The sequence below is a fragment of the Plasmodium malariae genome (genome assembly GCF_900090045.1).
Source record: "Plasmodium malariae genome assembly, chromosome: 14".
NCBI classification, from domain to species: Eukaryota; Apicomplexa; class Aconoidasida; order Haemosporida; family Plasmodiidae; genus Plasmodium; species Plasmodium malariae.
The window spans coordinates 2,707,971-2,730,332 of NC_041788.1; the positions used below are offsets into that span (position 1 = coordinate 2,707,971).

The 22,362-nt window shown below is 30.7% G+C and overlaps 1 protein-coding gene across 1 annotated transcript; it reads left to right on the plus strand.

The window, feature by feature from the left end:
- Positions 1–4,263: 4,263 nt before the first annotated feature.
- Positions 4,264–21,366, plus strand: AARP1 (asparagine and aspartate rich protein 1, putative; the record flags this gene model as incomplete). The annotated part of the gene is made up of 3 exons (XM_029008264.1): positions 4,264–20,652; positions 20,966–21,122; positions 21,329–21,366. 3 exons carry the CDS (start codon positions 4,264–4,266, stop codon positions 21,364–21,366), a joined length of 16,584 nt encoding a protein of 5,527 aa, XP_028864571.1.
- Positions 21,367–22,362: the final 996 nt, after the last annotated feature.

Below are 22,362 nucleotides of genomic sequence, written 5' to 3' on the forward strand. Positions count from 1 at the left end.
CATTCGTGCTATGGATATATAGCGTCGTCTGTTCGCAAAAAATTTTGAAGTACATATTTCCCATATATAACATATATATATTTATATATACATTTTTGGGAAGTCCATAACATATATATATAAATATATATTTATGTATGCATTAAACATAAATTGTAATTGTAATTACGACAAGATCATATCAGTATGTTCACGAAGTGCCAAAAAAAAATATAAAAAAAGAGAAACCTAATATATTTTCTGCCATCCATTATATGTAACGTAAACAAAATCAAGCTGTACGTTCATGTTAACTGCACTATTTCTTCTACATTTTCCAAATGTAGAATTACAAAAAAAAAAAAAAAAAAAAAAAAAGTAAATCTTCAATTTTTAATAATTTTTCTTAACACAGCATAAAACAAAATAACGCTTATTTTGGGGAAAGATTAAAGTTTTAAGTTTCACTTAGTAAATGTAATAATGTTTTAATAATAATGATTAATATTGGATTTGCCATCTTAAATGTTGAATTGAATTATATATTACATAATAAAAAGCGCATATAAATATGCTTGTTTTTTTTATGGGTCACCCAAAAAAAGCTCGAAAAAAACATATATTGTATATATGTATATATATATATATATATATATTTATATTTATGTTTATGTTTATGTTTATGTTTATGTTTATGTTTATGTTTATGTTTATGTTTATGTCCTTTTAATCATGTACTATACAACGAGAGCATAGGTTTCTGAGTGAAATAATATTGTAGGGGGAAACGATTACGCAAATGTTAAGTTTTTTTTATTTTTACAAAGTTCCCTACTAGTGCATTTTGTAAGAAGCTGCATTTGTTTATGTGCATGTGTATGCATAAATATGTACATACGTATGACGACAGGGTATTTTGCGTGATATGCAGCTCTTATCAGCTAAACGATCAACTTGATGTAAAATTTTAGCTTTTACAAGATGAATTATGTTTGTCTTAAAATAAAACTTACATAGGGGATGTTGTAATATGTTATGGAAAACACAATACAACATATCTTTATTTTTTACTTCGAAAATTATGCCCCATATATAATGCATACAATATTTGTATATCACTCTGCTTATGTTATAAGCACATATATACTGTTGATTATTAAGTTAAAACTTAGATATCACTGTTAAGAAAATTAAATTAATCCCATGTAATAATACGGCATAAATATTTTTTCTTTTTTTTGTTTTTCCCATTCATGGTAATCCATTTCGTAAAACAGCAAAGTCCACTGTGCATACGCACATACTCATAAATACATATATATATAATATATATATATATAATATGTATGTTCAAGCATATCATATATATATATGCGTAATTATATTACAAAATATGTATATGTATTTATTTTTTTTTTCTGTGTAACTTTCTCTTTTCGCTATTTACACTTAAACTCTGCTTTTGTTTTTGATTTCCTTTTTTTCGCGTACAAAATAAAGTAATTGTTCGTACGTAAAATATCATTTTTTTTTTTTTTTTCTCGCATCAGTTCGAATTATCACGTGTATCCATATGCTGCGAAATTTTTTTAGTAGTAAATGTTTTTATAATTTATGAATGCACAAATTGAGTAAGGAGCTTTTCGTAAATAAAATGCTTAAAGAAAATTATTATAAAGTTAATCAGTTTGATTTTATTTGATTTTATTTGGCTTTATTTGGTTTTATTTGATTTAATTTGATTTAATTTAATTTGATTTAATTTAATTTAATTTAATTTTTTTTTTTTTTTTTTTTTGTTATTAAAAATGCTATTATGTTCAATTTAAAAAGGGTGTGTTGCAGGTGTGAAACGCAGCATGTAATAATGCCATTTTACAAAAACATAAACTTTATTATAATCATAAATATATACAAATACACATATATATATTTATTTATTCATACACATATATATATTTATTTATATGCTTGCAAGATTTAAGGAATAGCTTAATTTTTCGATCCTTTTTTAAAAAAAATAATGACAAAGAAATTACGTCATTTTGTTTAATTTTCTATTTGTGGTTTGCATATTACTATATATTAATCGAAGGTTCGGGTGAAATGCACTTGATTTTACTATGAAATAGTATTTTTTTTTTTTTTTTTTATATTTCTTTTTATTCTTTTTGCAAAATAAAAGTTTAAAGGGGGGATGAAGGTAGGACGCTGTTGAGAACATAAAAAACAGAGAAACAAATCCTCAAATGTACGAAATATATATTCATTTTTTATGTATGTATGAGCACTTTTCGATAAATTAACTTCTGCTATTATCACTCTTCCTAATTTTGTATGTCACAACGGCATGTATTCAAAAATATTTTGTTTTTGTTAGCACATATAATGTAGTATTGTGTTTATATAAGATGCTACAAAGAACTACATTTTTATGATCATCTGTGTAGTGCTATATTTTTTTTATGATCATCTGTGTAGTGCTATATTTTTTTTATGATCATCTGTGTAGTGCTATATTTTTTTTATGATCATCTGTGTAGTGCTATATTTTTTTTATGAGCACCCGTGTAGGATTTTATTTTTTTTTATGAACACCTGTGTAGTGCTACATTTTTTTTATGAGCACCTGTGTAGGATTTTATTTTTTTTTTTTTTTTATAATCATCTATATAGAGCTGTTTCATTCTTTATGAGCACCTATGTACGACTGCTTCATTTTTTACGATCCACCTGTGTAGGATTTCTTTTTTTTTTTTTTTTTTTTTTATGAGCACCTATGTAGTTTTGTACTTTGAGTAGTGTGATATATATTATGATATTTTTTTAGTAGTTAAACAGTAATACATTTTAGTAAGTGATCAAAGAAAATAAAAACTACTTGTATGTTTTTTTATGTTAGTGTACTTTTTTTTTTTCAAATGAGATTTATATCTTTATATATACGTATGTAAACGTATAAATATACATGTACATACGCATATACATATCTACATATATATATATATATATACATATATATATATATATATATACAAATGTATATGAGTACATGTATCGCTGTACATGAATGTACATTTTTGAAATACTTTTTAAGTATCATAAATACAAATTGTACTTGAACGATTAATCGAAAATTTTATAAATTTTGCTAATAAGAAAAAAGTAAACGAAAAATTATATTTTGCAGCTCAGGTTTTTTTTTATTTTTTTAAAAAAAATAAAAAGTATAATTCACCTATGACATAATTTTAACAAATTTGTGTCCCCGATTATTACCTTTTTAAGTTCATTGTACTCATTTTTAACGTAATAAGCTTTTTCTTAATTCACCTTGCCTGTTCATGTTATGCACACTTATGTTCATATATAATATTATAAATACATATGTGCTTAAATGTTTATATAAATACGTACATAGGTACATACAATTTACATACACATATACATACACATATATTTACATGTATACATACGTACACATATATTTACACGTATACATACGTACACATATATTTACACGTATACATACGTACACATATATTTACACGTATACATACATACATACATACACATATACATACACACATACATACATACATACATACATACATACATACACATATACATACATACACATATACATACATACACATATACATACATACACATATGCAAACATACGTACACACATATATACGTGCTTACATACACATACACTCATACGTATTTATTTCTACGTTCTATGTGTACTCTTTTCCTGTTTTAAGCGCCCCTTGTATTAACCGCATTTTTAACTACTCATTTATTTCACGTAATTCTATGTAAGTATTGTGTGCTTCCACATATATTTTTTTTAACCGCGCTATTTTTGAAACCAAAAAAAAAAAAAAAAAAAAAGTAAAAAAAAGTAAAACAAAAAATAATTAAATTACATAGAATAAAATAAAAAAAAAAAAAAAAATAAAATTAAAACAAAGCCATTTAAAACAAAACTAATTAAAACAAAACTAATTACAACGAAACTAATTAAAACAAAACTAATTAAAACAGAACTAATTAAAACGAAGCTAATTACAACGAAACTAATTACAACGAAACTAATTAAAACGAAACTAATTAAAACGAAGCCAATTAAAACAAAGCCAATTAAAACAAAGCAAAATATAATATATTATAATATAATACAATATAACGAAAACAAAGGAAAGGCGAGGTTAAGCAGAACAGTTTTTTTTTTTTTTTTTTTCCACTCCCTTTTTTTTTTATGAACAGTTAATAAAAATGCTTAATGTGGACCAAGAGAAAGAAAATAATAGTAACGATAAGGAGGAAATATTGCCAATTTCAAAATTTTTACAGAAGGAGTATGGTGATGGAAAAGCAAACAAAAAGGATGTTATGAGAAACTTAAGAAAAAGGATTTATAACCATGAACAATTTGAGGATATATATAAAAAATTAAAAGAACTACATGGGAATAGTGGAATTTGCACACGGCAATGGAAAGAAGGTAGCTTTGCTTTTAAGTGTTACAATTGTGAAGGAGATCCGACATGTGCAATATGTGCAAAATGTTTCTTTGGTTCTAATCATAAAACTCATATATATAGATTAACACACACTAGTGGAGGTTGTTGTGATTGTGGAGATACTTCATGGAATATTAAAGGCTCATGTTTTGATCATAGGGGAATAAATGAAGAATATTTGACTGATAAGTCAATTTTAAATACATATGTAAAGAATAGGGTTAGAGATGATTTAGAAAGTTTGGTTGGTACATTATTTAAGGATATTATATTGAAAGATGGTTATTTTTTATCTCTTGTGAATGCTGATTATGTGGAATATGCTTTTGAGTTTTTTAAAGATTTAGGTATAACTAGCTATTTATTTAGACAAATAATATGCGAAGTATTTACTGGAGCAAAAATTGATTTTTTAATAAATTTTCATTATTGTTTTTATGGAGGAATTCAAAAAGCATTATATTCGTTATATTTATCTTTATTTGTTCATCCATATTTTAAACAAAGATTTGCTTTCAAGTTAGCAAAGCATTATAGTTTAGTAGTGCGTGTTGTTGATGATAGGATGTATAATGATAACAATTTAAATGGTTTAAGTGTTCAAGTATTAACAGTACCAGAAATAGCTTACACACTTGTAATAAACAATTTTTTAAATGATTTAATAAAACTCATTGAAAGTTTTTGTGTATATAATTATGTAACTAAGTGTGTTATGTATAAAAAATTCTTACGATCAGATATAGAAATTATCATTCGTATTTGTGTGGATTTAAAATATCTATTATATCATACCGAAGTTATTAAAATTGTATTGTTTAATAAATACATAATTAAAAAAATTTTACATATATTGTCTATATTGCATCGTATGAATTCACAAGTGCGTTATACCAAAACACATATTATTTATGAAGACTTGTCTAGCTCCTATTCTATAACCATTGAAAATTATTTACTCCGTGTATTTGAGCCCTTGGCAAACTTTTGCAAAAGAGAAAAGAATGCTAATTTCCGTAATTTATTTTTACTCTATCAACTTACTATAGAAAGTATTTGCTCTCTTAATCTCTTTCCCTTTATTGATGATACGAGTGATCAAAAATGGCTTAAAAAAAGAAAAACTGAAAAGAGCATAAATAATAATAATAATAATAATAATGGTGGTACTACTGCTGAAAAGGGAAAGGATAGATCAATGGACCCAGGTGAGCCCGCGGAGGGTGCAGGAAAGGGAAATGAAAACATCGTAGGTGCTAGTGGTGGTACTGCCAATGGAACTGCCAACGAGACGAGTGCGGATGCACCAGGGGCCGAAGTTAGCAATGGCAAAAGCAGCGGCGGCTTAGATAAGGGCAAAGACGGAGAAGGCGAAAGCAAAAATGTGGAGGAAAAAAAAGGAGGTAACAAAACGAAACCAGAAAAAAAAAAAAAGAGGAAGCGATTGAGGCATTTAAGGTCTCTTCATTCCCCGTTAGTCCGTTTCTTTATGATGATTTTAAATTTCGATGTTGTTAAAAAGTGTATTGATGATTTGTATTGGTATAAATATATATATTCAAAAAAAATGAAGAAAACAAATATGCACAATTTTGGAGGTAGTAAGGGAATATTTCATTGTACCAAGCAGAATTCTTTTGGAAAGGATAGTAATAGTGGTTGTAGTAGTACCCCTTTTCCTAGCAGCGCTGGTCAAGGAAATGGTTTTACTGACGAATCGTCCACCCGAGTGGCAGGTAAAGAGGAAGCTTTGTTCATTGTGAAAGAGTTTGTAAAGGATTTCTATTCGATGGAAAAATACACAGATGAAGTGATAAACAAAAGAAAAATGCTACAAGAAAGGTACGAAGAAGATGGAAATAAAATAAAGATAAATCTTTTTAACTATAAACCATTTTTAAATTGTTATGAGGATAAAGAAAATACAAAAATTAGCAATTATTTAAAGGAGCATAAATATTTGGAAGAGCAATATTTCAAATGGATTATTAACACGAGCAATTCGAAAGGAAAAGAAGGGAAAGAAAAGGAAAAGGAAAAGAATAATGATGACAATAAGATCACTTATAGAAAAAGTATACAAGAAAAGAAAACAAATGTTATGTGTAAAAACATGTTCATAGAAAAAAAAGTAAATTGTAAAAATACCGAATTTAATGAATTTTTAGAAATGCAGTATATACATGAAAGGAGTGATATATACTTAAACCCGATATATATTGATTTATATATGAGGGATGTATTTGAATTTATTAATTTGTTCAATTTTAAATTATTGAAGTATATCCTATTTATTAATGTACATATATTATGTTTTATATATGAAATAAAATATGGTTACTGGGTAAGAAATGGACCTCAGATGGTATTTCAAGTGAGCGAATATGAAAATTCTTTATTTTTTCAAAATGATATTATTGGAATTCAATTTGCTATGATAATGATGAATATGTTACCTTTATATGAAGGTCAATCTGTACCAATAGATAATGATATTTTAAATCTTTTTAAAAAAGTTTTTGATGAAAATATTAGGAATACTGCAAATTTGGGTAGCGTAGACCAACCTACAGATGATACGTATTCCAACACGAGTGGAAAAACGAATAACAATGAATTTAGTCGCTTAGATGTAGTAGACGTTATAAATTCCAGTACAGATAACAATTGTACTAGTAAAAATGGAGGACAACCGGTGGAAGAAAACAACAAAAAAGGAGGTATACATAAAGTAGAAAACTTCGAAGAAAAAAAAAAAGATGAACTGAGTACTTATCACCATGATAGCAATGAAGAACATATGCTTATATATAGCAAGAAGAAAGTGCGTAACGCAAAGGCAGAGGAGGAAAACAACATTTTTTCTCTTTTTTTTGGAAAAAAAAGGTATAATAATGTACATGCAGGCACAAGATTCCGAAATGGTGCATTAACAAGTCAGAATAAAAGTGAAAAAATTGATTTTAGATCTATATATAATTTACTAATTACCTATGTGATGACTAGCCAATTAGGTAAACTTAGAAAAGAATTACACCAGAAGAGTGGGGTGGAGCAAGAAGAAGAAACCAACCATCAGAGGGGTAATGACTCGCTAGAGAATGGTGAAGGTGCGAGCACCTCGGCAGGGATAATGCATAACGATAAAGATGCAGAACCGGCTGAGCGTGAACGGAGTGGTGGAAGCAGTGATAGTGTCAATTGCGGTAATGCAAATACGTTTTCCAATATGAAGGGTGAAACGACGGGGGAGTTCCCATATGATGCGTATTATATAAATAAACTGGAGTGGAGTGAGTACCTGAAGCTTTTTATGGAGATGGAGGTAAGGAATCCATTTGTAATATTATATCAATTAATATTTAAGAATTTTAGGATGAATTTATATTTAAAAAATGTTAAGGACATGTACATGGAAATACAATTACATCATTTAAAAGTAGTATACAAGATTTTCACTGATATATATAGTAATAAATTAAAAATAGATTCAAGGAAAATAAATTATATATTTTATTTTCAATTATTTTATGATTTGTTAATAAGAGTTTTTAACGAATTATATTATTTTGAATCAAGTAATATACCGAGAAAAACATCGTATATTAAATATAAAGAGCGAGGTAAATATAATGTAAAAAAAATTATGATTCAATTATTAGCTTCCAAAGATTTTCAATATTTTCAACTGGAAGATGTTTTTCCTAAACAGTTCAGGCACCACCCCAGTTTTTATGAACTTGTTAATAAATATGGTCATACAACTCATATGTCAAGGAGTAATGTAAATTTAATTAAATTAAATAAAAGTTCTTGGTTATTATATGATGCTTTTTGGCCTATATCTCAATATAAAGATTTTCAGTCAGCTAATGAAAAATGCATAAAAGAAGAAAATGCAACTTACATAGGGTGTTCAAGAGAAGAAGATAAAGAATATATGACTTTTTCTTTTAGAAAAATTCAAAATATGTTATTTTTCGTCTTCAAAAATAGCTGCCTAGTCCCCATGCTATTGACCATCTTTATTGTAAATGAAGAATTTCAAAAAAAATTAGAGCGAAGGATTAAGGAAGCTTCGACGGGGATGCCTCCTACTAATGGGGCATCATCAACTAGAGGGATACCGCCTACAAATGGAGGATCATCTACAAGGGCTATTCCTCCCACAAATGGTGCACAACCTACAATAGTGAACGGTGCGAATAGCATTACTGGCAGTCTAAATAGCAATAGGTCAATTGAACAAAATAGTCGTTTGAGTAGCCCTAACGTTAACATGCTCCAGAGTAATACATCTGCTGGAAATATAATTCCTGACGCACTTCCCTCATTAAACGACTTAGACATATATAGTTTGCTAACTCAAGGAGGTGTGAACAGAAATGGAAATGGAACCCATATGAGTAGCAGGGTTATTGGAAGTAATATCATGGTGAATATGAACAACACAGGCAATAATGGTAATTCTGCGAATGGTAATAATATGGCAAGTAATAATGGTAGTTTAGCTAACAACAATAATGATAGCTCGTCCAACAGCAGTAATGCTAATGACAATAATGGAAATGCTTCCAACGGAAATACCTCTACCGACAATAACACTTACATAATTGTGGATCAGAATGGTGATAATGAAACACTGTTTGCAGAAATATTAATAAATAGAAATCCAAATAATTCAATAAATATGGAAATAGTAAATGTAACAGATAACCACATAGGGGAAGGTGGGGGTAACAGAAATTACAGACAGTTAAATGCTGATGGTTTATCAGAATTAATTAGAAATTTGATTAGTGAAAATAATATTATTAATAATGTTATTGATGAATCATTGTTGGCTAACAATACGAGCACAACTAATCATGAAGGGGTAAGGAGAATAAGAGGAGCTCGAAATAATAATACTGAAGATAATATGTCTTATGATGAAAATTCTTCTAGTGAAGAATTTCATTTGGTAGAATCAGAACTACCGAACATGTTAAGAATAAATTTATTAAGAAGGAGAAGTGGTCCATTTGATCTAAACATAGTTACAGATGGAAATGAATTTAATGTTAACCCAAATAATAGCAGCCTAAATAATACCATAGATATTTTAATAAAAATAATAAAATTGCTAAGTATTGTTATAGGCACTATTCACCCGTTTAAAGAATTAAACGGATTTTACTACTCCAATTGCAGCATTTTTCCCATTGATGAAAAGGAGGACGAAAAGGACTTAACCTCCAGCAGTTCGGATGAATCGTACATGTGTAAAGCGTTTACTGGTGATGGGGAAGAATTAATAGGTGAAGTGGTAAACGAAGCAGTACACGAAGAGGTAGACAAAGCGGTGGAAGGAGAAGAAAAGAATCAGCTAAAAGGGGGAAATAACCTTGGAGGTGCTTATCGCACCAGTATGTTGAAGGTGAATAATGGAAGTAGTAAGGATAACGATAAAAGTAATGGTAATCCGTACGAATGTGCAAACTCATCAAAGGAAAATGGGACTCAGGTACAAAATAATGACGTTAATGGTTGTTTAATTTTTGATCATGTAAATGTGATAAAGAAAAGAAGAAAGGAGAGAAAAAGGAGCAGTGGTGGTAATGGTACAAATGGAAGCAAAGGTAGTAATAATGGTAATAATAATACGAACAGAAAGATGCAGAATGCTTACGCATTAAGCAAAATAGCTGTCTATAATTTTATCACTTGTATTAACAATATAAATGCCAACGAAGATAAATGCTTTCTAAAAGTAAGACACACAATAGTGAATAGACTAAAAGAAATTTTTACAGAAAATTATGATTGCAAAAATGTAAATAATGGAAACGAACTATTAGAAATAGCAAGAAGGAAACAGAAATATTTATTACAAAGTATGAAAGAGCAACAGATGAAGTTTAGCAAATTCTTGGATGAGGAGTTACTATCCGATGATGACGATGATGACGATGATGATAACGATGATGATAACGATGATGATAACGATTATAACGATAATAAAAATAGTAAATATAGTAAAACACTTTTAAATTGCAAAAAGGGGGAACAAGAGGACGAAGCAGGAAACAAAGCCAAGAAAGACGGAAATGATGGACCAAATACAAAAGGTACCGGAAAAGGAAGAAGAAAAAAATATGAACATGATCATACAATTTGTGAGTACGAAAAAACTAAAGAAAAAAATTGTATATGTGTATTATGTAAAGAAGGAATGACCAAAAACAATCCATTGGCATATATATGCTTTGCATCACATACCAGTCTTTTAAAAAAAATTATAAAAAAAAATAAAATTGCTTTTCCATGTAAATATCCTTCCATATATACATGTGGTCATGTTATACACACCAGATGTTTGCATAACACGAAAATTTTGAAATATAGAAAGTTGTTCAGTGTTAAAAATGAACCAACCTTATATGAATTTACTTGTCCCTTATGTCGATGTATAGCTAACTGCTTCATTGTTTATGTACCGAAAAGATACTTGTCTGAAGATGATAGATATAGAATATATAACTGCAATTTGAAGGAGTTAATTCTTGACAGTTCTAACAAAAACCTATCAGAGTTGTTGAAGATATGTAGGAATGCACAATTAGATGATAAAAAAAATGAAGAAAAGAAAAATAGTCGTTACAGTGTAAGAACAAATTTGGAATCATGCGTAGAGGGGACTGATGCTCAACAGAGTTATAAAAACAGTGTACTTCTCGATGGTGAAGCTCCTGCGCAAGGGGGAAGTAAGCAATATTATTTGAGTAGTGTTACCACAGAAGATGCTATAACAGATGCTACTACTACGAACCACAATAATGGAAACATCCACAGTAGTCATGTGTTGACCACGTATACGCCCTATTACTATAATAAGGAAGTGATGGGAAATAAAGCTTATGTCCACTATTATGACGAGATTTCCAGTGCTAATAGAAAAGGAAGAAGGGAAAATTCATATTACAAGAATGAAGAGGAAAATGAAATTTCGGAATCATCTTCTTCCGATAGGTGGACTTACGCATCTTCGTCCAACCACTCCATTGATAGTGATATACCAGAGGAATTTTATTTTAAGTACAAGAATAAAAATAAAAAAATAAAAAATAAAAATAAGTTTTTGGAAATAAAAGAGGAGCATGAAGATAATTTGCATAACTCGAGTAATAGTGGCGTATATGACTTTTTTGATGAAGAGAAAATGAATGATATATTCAACTTGAGATTTAAGAAATTAATAGATAAATCTGTGTTAAACAATTTGTTGTCATATGATATGTATGAAGATAATAAGAAAATTATACTAAGAGAAGTTTATTTAAATGAAAATAATATATATGATAAGTTGTACAATAAAGGAGATAGAAGGAGAAATGATTTTATAAAGGGGGAATTTTCATATAGTGCGGATAATGCTTCTGACGAGGGGGGTTTTAACGAGGGCATTGCAAAGAGTGAAGATGTAGTGGATTACTTAAACGTATTGAAGGAGGAAGGTAGGAAGGTGGATATGGTTAGAAGTGATGGAAGTGAAAGATGTGCAGAAAATCAAAGAAGTGTACGAAATGAAGGAAGAAATGATACACGTGGTAGCCGAGAAAGACGAGGAAGACGAGGAAGACGAGGAGGAAGCGAGTTGTATCTACACAAAAACACGTTTAATTACATGAACAAGGACCTTACGTTTACCTATCGTAATTCCAACTACTTCTATCGGTACAAAAATGGCTTTTTATCCTATTATGTAAGTGTACCATTAAGATATATTAAAGAGATAAAAATGTTTTTGATTCAGAACAAGGCAAATAATTACGAGGGGAGGAATGTGACTAGGAAAGTTTACTTTACGTCTCATGTAGATAAACGTTTTTTGAATAAGGATAAGTCAGATGGTAATTTTGATTTCCATAATTTGGTTTTAAACTTTTATATGGATGAGAAACTACTGGAGTACATAAAAAACAATTTTAACATGGATAATGTGGATGCAGAGGATGTTATTCAAAAGTATAGAATAACTCCAAGTGTAGAGGGAACTGAGGAAGAAGATGGAACAGAAGAAGCAAAGGGAGCAAATGGAAAAGACGGAGCAGAGAGAGCCATAAATAGGGGTAATCAGAGAACCTCTAATGAAAGAAACGGACAGCGAGTGAGCGAGTTATCCAGAGAATGCACTGAACACCAAAAAGAGAAGAGACTTAAAACGGACTATGAAGAGGATGTGAAAGAAAATAATAAGTCCGAGGTAGCACTACCGCAATATGCAGATGATTACTACGGAACAGGTAATGAATTAGAAAATGATGATGGTAGTCATTTAGTAAGTGGGAATAGTGGCTTAAGTAAGGGTATGGACTCTGAGAGGGGAAATTTAAAGTGCACGAATAATGGTTTAGATGAAAGTAGTAGCAGCTTAAACGGGAATAGTAGCAATGCAGAGAGAGGTACCAATTGTGGAAATGGTAATACCACTAACAAATCGTATAAAGATTGTCACGATGGAGGTAACACAAATGGTGTAGTAGCCTCGTCAGACGGAGTCAATTTGGTTGAAAAGGGCATTGATCATAAATGCAAGAGGAGAATGAGAAGAAGAGGGAGAGGCAGAGAAAGTGGAAAACATAGTAAGCCAGAGGAAGGATCAAACAGTAGTAGTAATGACAGCAATCATGGAAGCAATCGTGATAACCATCGCAGCAGTGGACAAAGCTGTGGACGTGGTGCTCGTAAGAGGAAACACAACAAGATTGTTAAATTCCAGTATATTTGTAACTCGGGAGAATTAAAGATGCTGAATATAACGATGAAAACTTGGTTTTCCATGGATGTGTATGATGGAATCATAAGCACGAATAAGCGCATATATGAAAAGAATAAAGGTATATTACATGTACAGAATTTCGATAACATGTATGATATGAAAGCATTGAGACAATCCTTTATTTTGTTAGGTGGAATAACTGAAATTTCTTGGAGGATTTTTCATCAAGATCATACAACGTTTTCATCTATATTGCACCACTCAGAAAATTACAAAAAGTTAATCGATTTTGAATATTGCACAAAATTAGATGATAATGAAGAAGATGTAGACATAAAAGGAATAGGAGTAAATGATATACTTAAAATATTCCGTAAAATTGAAATGTATCCAGATTTTCTCTTCAATAATGGTGATGTCGGATTTGTAAATAAAAACGATTTGAAATATATAAACAAATTAGACTTAGTACTAACCAACAGAAGAGACTATGAAAGGTCCAGGAGGGCAGTGGGTAACAGCAAACATAGTAGCAGCAGTGATGAGAGGGGCGGTAATACGAATAACAGGAGTAACGCTAATAATAGCAGTAACACTAATAATAGCAGCAACCCTAATAATAGCAGCAACCCTAATAATAGCAGCAACCCTAATAATAGCAGCAACCCTAATAATAGCAGCAACCCTAATAATAGCAGCAACCCTAATAATAGCAGCAACCCTAATAATAGCAGCAACCCTAATAATAGCAGCAACCCTAATAATAGCAGTAACCCTAATAATAGCAGTAACCCTAATAATAGCAGCAACCCTAATAATAGCAGCAACCCTAATAATAGCAGTAACCCTAATAATAGCAGTAACCCTAATAATAGCAGCAACCGTAATAACAGTAATAGTAATAATAAAAGAGTACCCTGTTGGAATAAGAGCAATTCAGGTACAGATAAACTATCTTCTAATTTACATATTATTGGAAGTACTAAAAGTAATAAGAACAACAAAAGGGATGTTCTTAATATTAAGTATTGGAGAAATATAAATACAGCCGTGGAAATGAATAAAATATACTGGATATTGTACAACGAAATATTAATTCATATATTTTATAAAAACATAAATTATGTATCATGTAATAATATGATTGAAACACTGGTTAGAAATTTTTTTTTATATAAACATGAATTAAATATAATAAAGGAGGATAAAATATCAAATTTATTTAATTTACAACTTTGGAAAAATATGTACAAAATTTCTTTTTATTATGTGTATCCATATAGATTTACATTTAATATGTACAAGAATTTTTTTAATAAAATTAAAAGAGTCCATTTTTTAAATAAATTAGCTTTTATACCTCTTTCCATTGACGTTTTAAAATTATTTATGAATTTTTTTTTAAATCAGCTTTTGTATACCCCTGCCGCAATTCAACATTTTATATCTATTTCTTTAGTTATTATCAGTTTTCAAATTATGAATGAGATTTTTATTAAAGAAATTTCAAAATCGTATGTACGATTCATATTTTCTCAATTTTTTTATGAACAAGTCAGGAAAAATTTTGATAATATTTCGGAGTACATATATATTAATATTCAAAATGGTACTTATCCAATAATTCAAAACATTGTAAAATGTGATAAAAATGTCTCTACAGAACATAGTAATGAGTTTTATTCTTACAATACAGCTGTAGGATGTAGTGAAGAGAATATATCAGTAAAAGAAGAACTTAATTCATCACATGGACATTTTCGTACATTCGTTTTTGATAATTTTGTCAAGAACGATTTGGATCAATTGGGTGGCCAGTATCACTATACAGATAGGCATACATCACAAGGGGTTCAAGGGAACATGGATAATGGTCAGGTTCGTGTAAACAGCTATTATGGAACAAAGGAAAGCAATCCGCAAGGGCCATGTGATGATGAAATAATGGGAAAAGGGGAAAAATTGTTAAATGAACCATCGGATAAAAGGAGTAGATACACCTCGAATGATTGTAGCTCCTGTGACAAGAGCAATGATGCATACTATGTGTATAGTTGTGGAAATGATGAAAATGACAATTATGGTAATCATGGAAATCATGGCAATAATAAAAGCGATGGCAATGATAAAAGCGATGGCAATGATAAAAACGATGGCAATGATAAAAACGATGGCAATGATAAAAGCGATGGCAATGATAAAAGCAATGGCAATGATAAAAGCGATGAGGGTGGTTATAGTGGTATGGGTCAGGGGAATAATATAGACGTGTTCAGTTTGCTTAAGCGGATTGAACAGTTGTCTATGCATTTTAGCGAACACGAAATAAACGATTTGAAAAAGATTATTTTACACAATAAAATTCTTTCTGGAGATGAAATGAATGATACGGACATTCTGATGAGTAAGAAGGGTAGCATTAATGTAATGAAAAAGAGGAAATCCTGTCTTAGTAGTGAACAGGAGGAAATGAACATGCAGCACATGAGGAGGGTTCAAAATGGAAATAATGAAATTTTATCGCCCGAAGGTAGAAGCGAGTTAAAGGGGAAAAATGTTGTAACGATTAATGGAGTGGATGCGGACATTGTAACAACTAATCAGGTAATTCTTAGCACGGGGATAAAAAAGCTGTTCATCATATATGAAACTATGAAGAAACTGGTTGAATTAAATAAATTTAGGATGCATACACAAAAATTGATGCTTTTGTTATGTGAAGCAAATGATGCTTACTTGAAGTACGCATATTATAATGGATCGTTGCCTATTAATATATATATTAGCACCAATTTTTTAAAGTATAATAAATTTTTTAAAAATTTCTATTCCTTTTTATATAAGAAAAAGGGAAATGCTAAATGGGGAGCTTTTCATGTGTTATACGAGGAAAAGTTAGCAGGTCGAAGAAAAGGAAGTAGCATGTCAACCAAGGGAAAGCACGTAATGAAGAGGGATTACTACACTATTATGAGTAATAATTTGAACTCGAATGATGTTTTGGCTAATGGTGTTTGCGCTAGTTATGAATATGCCAATGATGTACATTTAGGAAAAGGCGGACACGACGGAGGGGAAGTTATGCCCTCCGGAGTACCTTTTTCATTCCCATTTGAAAATAATTATGTATATGGTAGTCAGGAAGAGGGGAAACAAATCCGTAATATGATGGAGTCCCTACCCAAGGACTCAACCATATCGTATAAGGATTATGTTAATAAATCGACGAGTTATAGTGCTAACTCGAATTATGCAGGAAACATTTCTGACAACCAGGAGATGCAGAGGGGAAGTACGAGCAATACTAAGGCAAATGGAAGCATCCTAAGTAACGGTAGGGCGAAGAGGAATCTGCAAAGGAAGAGTTACAAGGAAGTATCAGCGTCCGACGGATTAGTGGTATCAAACGGAGAAGCAGTATCAAACGGAGAAGCAGTATCAAACGGAGAAGCAGCATCAAACGGAGAGGCAGCATCAAACGGAGAGGCAGCATCAAACGGAGAAGCAGCATCAAACGGAGAGGCAGTATCAAACGGAGAGGCAGTATCAAACGGAGAGGCAGTATCAAACAGAGAAGAAGCTTCTAACAAGCCAGCCGAATCAAACATGTCAGGCATGTTGGAAGTTCCTAAATCTGAGGAAATCAAGACCAGTAGAGAGCAGAAGCAAAGGCGCGATAGAGGAAAATGCGGAAGAGTGTCAAACGAACTAAACCTGTTTAAATACAAGTTGTACAACATATCGAATGAAGAGTTGAGCGATATGTACTTGATGAACGAAACAAGTGAGAGGCACTTATCGGAAGCACAGAACAAAGATTTGGAGTACAAACATACGAAAATCATTAGTTTGTTAAAGTGTAAATATGAACATGTACCATTTGTTAATCATTTATTTTATATATATAATTTTTATCCAATATTGTTCAAGTTAAAAGAAATAAAAAGCATACATGATAAGAAAGAGGAGAGCATAGATATATGCACAGACGAATTTTTGTTATCTTGCATAGACAATAAAATATATGAGGATATAGGAAAGAATTGTAATTTTTCAGATGCAAGTTTTGATAGTGAAGAATCGATAAAAATTTCTGATGAACAAAAGAAGACATGTGATGACAGTTGTGATAAGGAAGAAAATGAAAATTTTGATGAAAGTAGTATGCATTCTAACTTAAAGATTTTAAATGAAATATTAGATGTAGAAGAATTAATAAAAGATATGAAAAAAACAAAAAAATGGAAAAAAAAAAATAATAGAAATAAATATGGGGATACTCTCTTCATTAAGATTTTTAATAAGTCTCTTGAAAAAATAAAAAATAAAAAATTAGATGAAAAAAAAAAGCACGTACTAATGAATGGTATCGGTTTAAGTAAAGGCATAAACGGGAATGACAATAAAGAAGTGGATAACCAGAATGGCAACCACAGAAGTGAAGAAAAACAAGGAAAGAATAAAGATAAGAGTACTAGTAACAATTCTTCTAATGACGTATTTGTAGATCCACACGATTTAAGACAAATAGACATTTCTGATAATAGAGGCGAAGTCTGTGTGAGTGATGAAAATAATAAAACGTGTAATGAGGGAGATACAAGGGGGAACAAGAAAAGGAATTTAGAAGAGGTAGATCGGAAGGAGGAGAAGGAAAATAAGGAACAGATGAAGCAGGAAAAAGAGGAGAAACTGACTTATACAAAGATCGGAAAGACAAAGAATGAGGAGGAGGGACATAATGAAGACGATGATGATGACCCGACTATATATAATACCTCTTCTGATAACAGTCATGAGTGCTCAAACTTCTTACCCATTTATGATGAGAACAGTTCTAGTAGTGATATGGACAGAATAAGATATAGGAAAAGGCATGCAGTAGATAGCTTTTTTTTCGATGACCCTGATGTTCTTCTGTCAAATAAAATTGATAGAAATACAAAATCAAAATGCAAAAGTGATAACTTAAATTATTTGAAATTCAAAGACTCAAACAAATTACAACGCTACCTTATGATGTTAAGAAAAAATGGACTTAGTAGAATTTTCTTTTACAATATACGCAAAATGTATAGTTATGTTTACAATTTACATGATTTTATACCATTATATCTTATCCAAAATATATTATTGCATTTTAAAAAGAGTTATAAAAACGTAAGTGAGTTCTATTATTATGATGATGATAATGATAATAAAAAAGCAAATCTAAGTAGCAGCTCCTCCTCCGAAGAAAGCGAATTCGAGTATACAAAATTTTCTAAAAATTTTTATCATTCTGCAAAATGGAAAAGGACTTATTCAAAGTATAAAAGCAAGATTAATAGCGAAGCGGAGGAATATACAGGTAAAAGGAGAGGGTATGGACAAGAGCATAAACAAGAGCAGAGTCAGGGACAAGAAGGTTCTCCTTATGAAGGGGGCATAAGCGTTGAAAGGAGTTCAAAGAAGGGGTATTCATCGAACGGGGAAAATGAATCAGACGATGGAAAAAGCAAAAACAAGATAGTTAACCCGGATAGAAGCATTTATAGTACATATCGAGCAGTTAATGATAACATATATAGGTGTTATTTTAACCAATTTGGTTGGTTTAGTCAAGATAGAGTATTCAACGAATTTCATTTATTTACAGATGAAGTTATGCGTTCAAAACCGTACTTCTTCTTTTATGACAATGAGAATAATAGAAATAGAACCAATAATAATAGTAACGATGGACTCACTTTGATTAATTATGACAGCATTATAAATAATAATCGACTTCTTATACAACAATTTCATAATTGTGTTAATAATAATATCCGTCGTTTTGCAGCCAATCGTAATAGAATCAACAATAATAATCGTAGTAATGTACGTCGTCTTGTAGCAAACCGTAACAGCAATTACAGTGGTTATAGTGGTAATATCCGTCGCTTTGTAGGGAACCGTAACACCACCACCATCGGCAATAACATTAGCAACAATAGTAGTGATAATGTGCGTCGCCTTGCAGTAAATTCCCACCATAATATCAACATGAACGGTATGGGCAACATGGGCCATTTGAACTACAGTAATAGTGGTAATACCCATCATGTTGCAATAAATTGCTTCAGCAATGGTAATAACCGCAGTACTGTAGTAAATTGCACGAGGAATTTAATGCGCGTACAAGCGAATAATCATGCAGATGCTACCAGAGGTAGGCAAGTAATTGGAAGAGACATACCAATGACTGTACAAACCGTTGCTTGTGTAAATTCCCATCTGCATACACAACAGATACAAGTAGGAGAAATGAGAAAAAAAGACCCTTCTGTCGAGGAAAAGAAGGAGAACGATAAAAGTACATATGATGTTAATAAAAAAATTAAAACGAAACATAGTAACAATAACTCGGACTCATTTACGAGTTGCGTTAGCCAAGGGGGAAAAAAAAAAAATGGAGAAAATGGGAAAAATGGAAAAAATGGAGAAAATGGAGAAAATGGAAAAAATGGAGAAAATGGAAAAAATGACGAAAACGGGAGAAAAGGTGCTAATGGAAAAAATGGCGGAGAGAAGGTTGGAAGTAGAAGTGTGCGTCAAAATGAAGATGTACGTTCAGGTGGAAGTTTGGATGGAAGTGCGGATAGTAGTGCAGGCGAAGACACAGAGGGGCATAATTTCCCCAACGGAGAACGCAGTGAAAAATTCAAAGAATTTTATCAAAACGAAAAGGAAACATTGAGCATGAAGAAGGTGTTTATGATTTTTTATAAATATTTAAAAAGTAATCACTTCATTGATAATAAAAGCTCGTGTAAAAAGTTATATACGAAGTTTTTAAAGAAATATTTAAAGTCTGCAAATGTGTATTTGCAATTTGTCGCTTATATGATTTTCTCTATATATGAGTACAATCAAATGGCTCAGAAATACCTGGATTACATACATTTACATAGTGACATAAGTAAATATAATATATTTTTACATATTCTAAATATCGATAATAATTTCGATCAAGTATATATATATCAGACGCTGCAGTTGGTATTTCATCCATACTTTTACTTAATGTATCAGCTATACAAATACCTAAAAATTGATGCTTCACCAGTAGCTTTACATGACTTTTATGAAAATATGGAAGAGTTTCTATCATCCAGCTCCTTGTTTCAACCGAGTGCAAATTATTTTACTTTAATAAAGAAACATTTTAAAAGGAAATGTGTTAGCTGTAATAAATCCCCCAAAAAAATTTTAATCTGTTTGTATTGTGGATCGACCATATGTTTACACGAGAACGACGATATGACCGGCCCCCTTTCTCAAACAATTAGCAAATGTGTCTACCATACCACCATATGCGGGGGCGATCAGTGTCTGTACCTCTGTCTGAACACGTCATCGGTAAGAGCACGAGCGTGCTGCGGAAAACGTCCACAAGAATGAATATGCATATATATATATATATATATATATATATATATATATATATATTTATTTATTTATTTATTTATTTATATGGAGAGAGATAGAATGAAAAAAAAAAAAAAAAAAAAAATTTTTACATGTCCTTCACGCCATGCTCTAGGCATGTTTCACGTGCGCCTTGACGTATTAATATTCCCTTGTATGTTTACAGAATATGTATGTGCATGTATATATATATTATATATATGTTTGTATATGTGTATGTATTTGCTGTTTCCCCAATTTTTAGGTACTGCTTACTAGCGAGAATCGATACGACTTCATGAGCGGCCCGTACGTTGACAAGAATGGAGATGTGGATCATCACTTGAAGAGAGGAAAAAATCTATATCTGTCATCCCATAAATTGAATAAAATTTTTGATATCCTTATTAACTCCGCAGTTGGTAATTCTTTTAAAATATGTGAAGTTTTTCCTCATCACCACTAATCCTTTTTTTTCCGTTTTAAATGTTTTATATTGTTTTATAAAATAGATAAGGGTGGGGTGATATATGATATGAGTATTATTTTTATGTATTTTATCATTAGTGTATTCTTTGTGTGCATATTTTATTATAATCAAGTACGTATTATCTTTTCTTTTTTGTAGATGTTGAAATATACAAGCAGACCATTAAAGCGGATTAGATGTTGCAGGGTGGGGAGGGGGAAGATATATTGTTCACCCAGTTTGCTTAACTCTTTGGCCTGTGATGCGTGAACTCATTTTCCTCGTCACCATTCAAACCATATTTTATTCTGCTCGTCGTTCATTCATTTTGTGATCCCATTTCACCTTATCCTTATTTTTCATTTATTCATCCATTCGTTTATCAATCCATCCATATGTTTATTAATCTATTCATTAGTTTATTAATCCACCCATTCGTTTATCAGTACATCCATTCGTTTATTAATCTATTCATTAGTTTATTAATCCATCCATCCGTTTATCAATCAATCCTTTAGTTTATTATTTTTCGTTAACTTTTTAATCTTTTTATAATTTTGTTACGTGCCTGCCAGGGGAAAAGGAGAGATGATCAAACTTTCGACCTCTGAAATTTTTTTTACCGTTTTAATATCATGACTTTTCCCACGTCCTCTCATCCATTTTTAATAGAAAAAACGAAAGAGTAACCTTGCGCAGGCATATTCTTTTCTTTTTTTTTTTTTTTTAAGTGCCCACCTGGTGAAGTTCAAACAGCTTAAGCCGAAAAATGCATTTTAGAAAAAAACTCGTAAAATATGTCTCTTCTGTTTTACAGATTTGTCGAAAAATAGAGAAACAAAAAAGAGAACAGGGGAAAAAAAGGCATTTTCATAATTTCGTTTCAAAATTTCGTTTCATAACTTCGTTTCATAACTTCGTTTCATAACTTCGTTTCATAACTTCGTTTCATAATTTCGTTTCATAACTTCGTTTTGCATATTTATATATACATGTACATGCAACCAACTTGAAGAGAACTTTTTCCTTTTCACCAACGCTTCGTGAAATTTCACGCCCTCTTGCTAGGAGGGCTACTTTTTGAGCCCGCTCTTACCTGTTATGGCGATATGTAAGCAGTTACAACACTCTGAGGTGCACACATGTGTAGATAAATAAATAAATAGATATATGTATTATATTTATATATATAT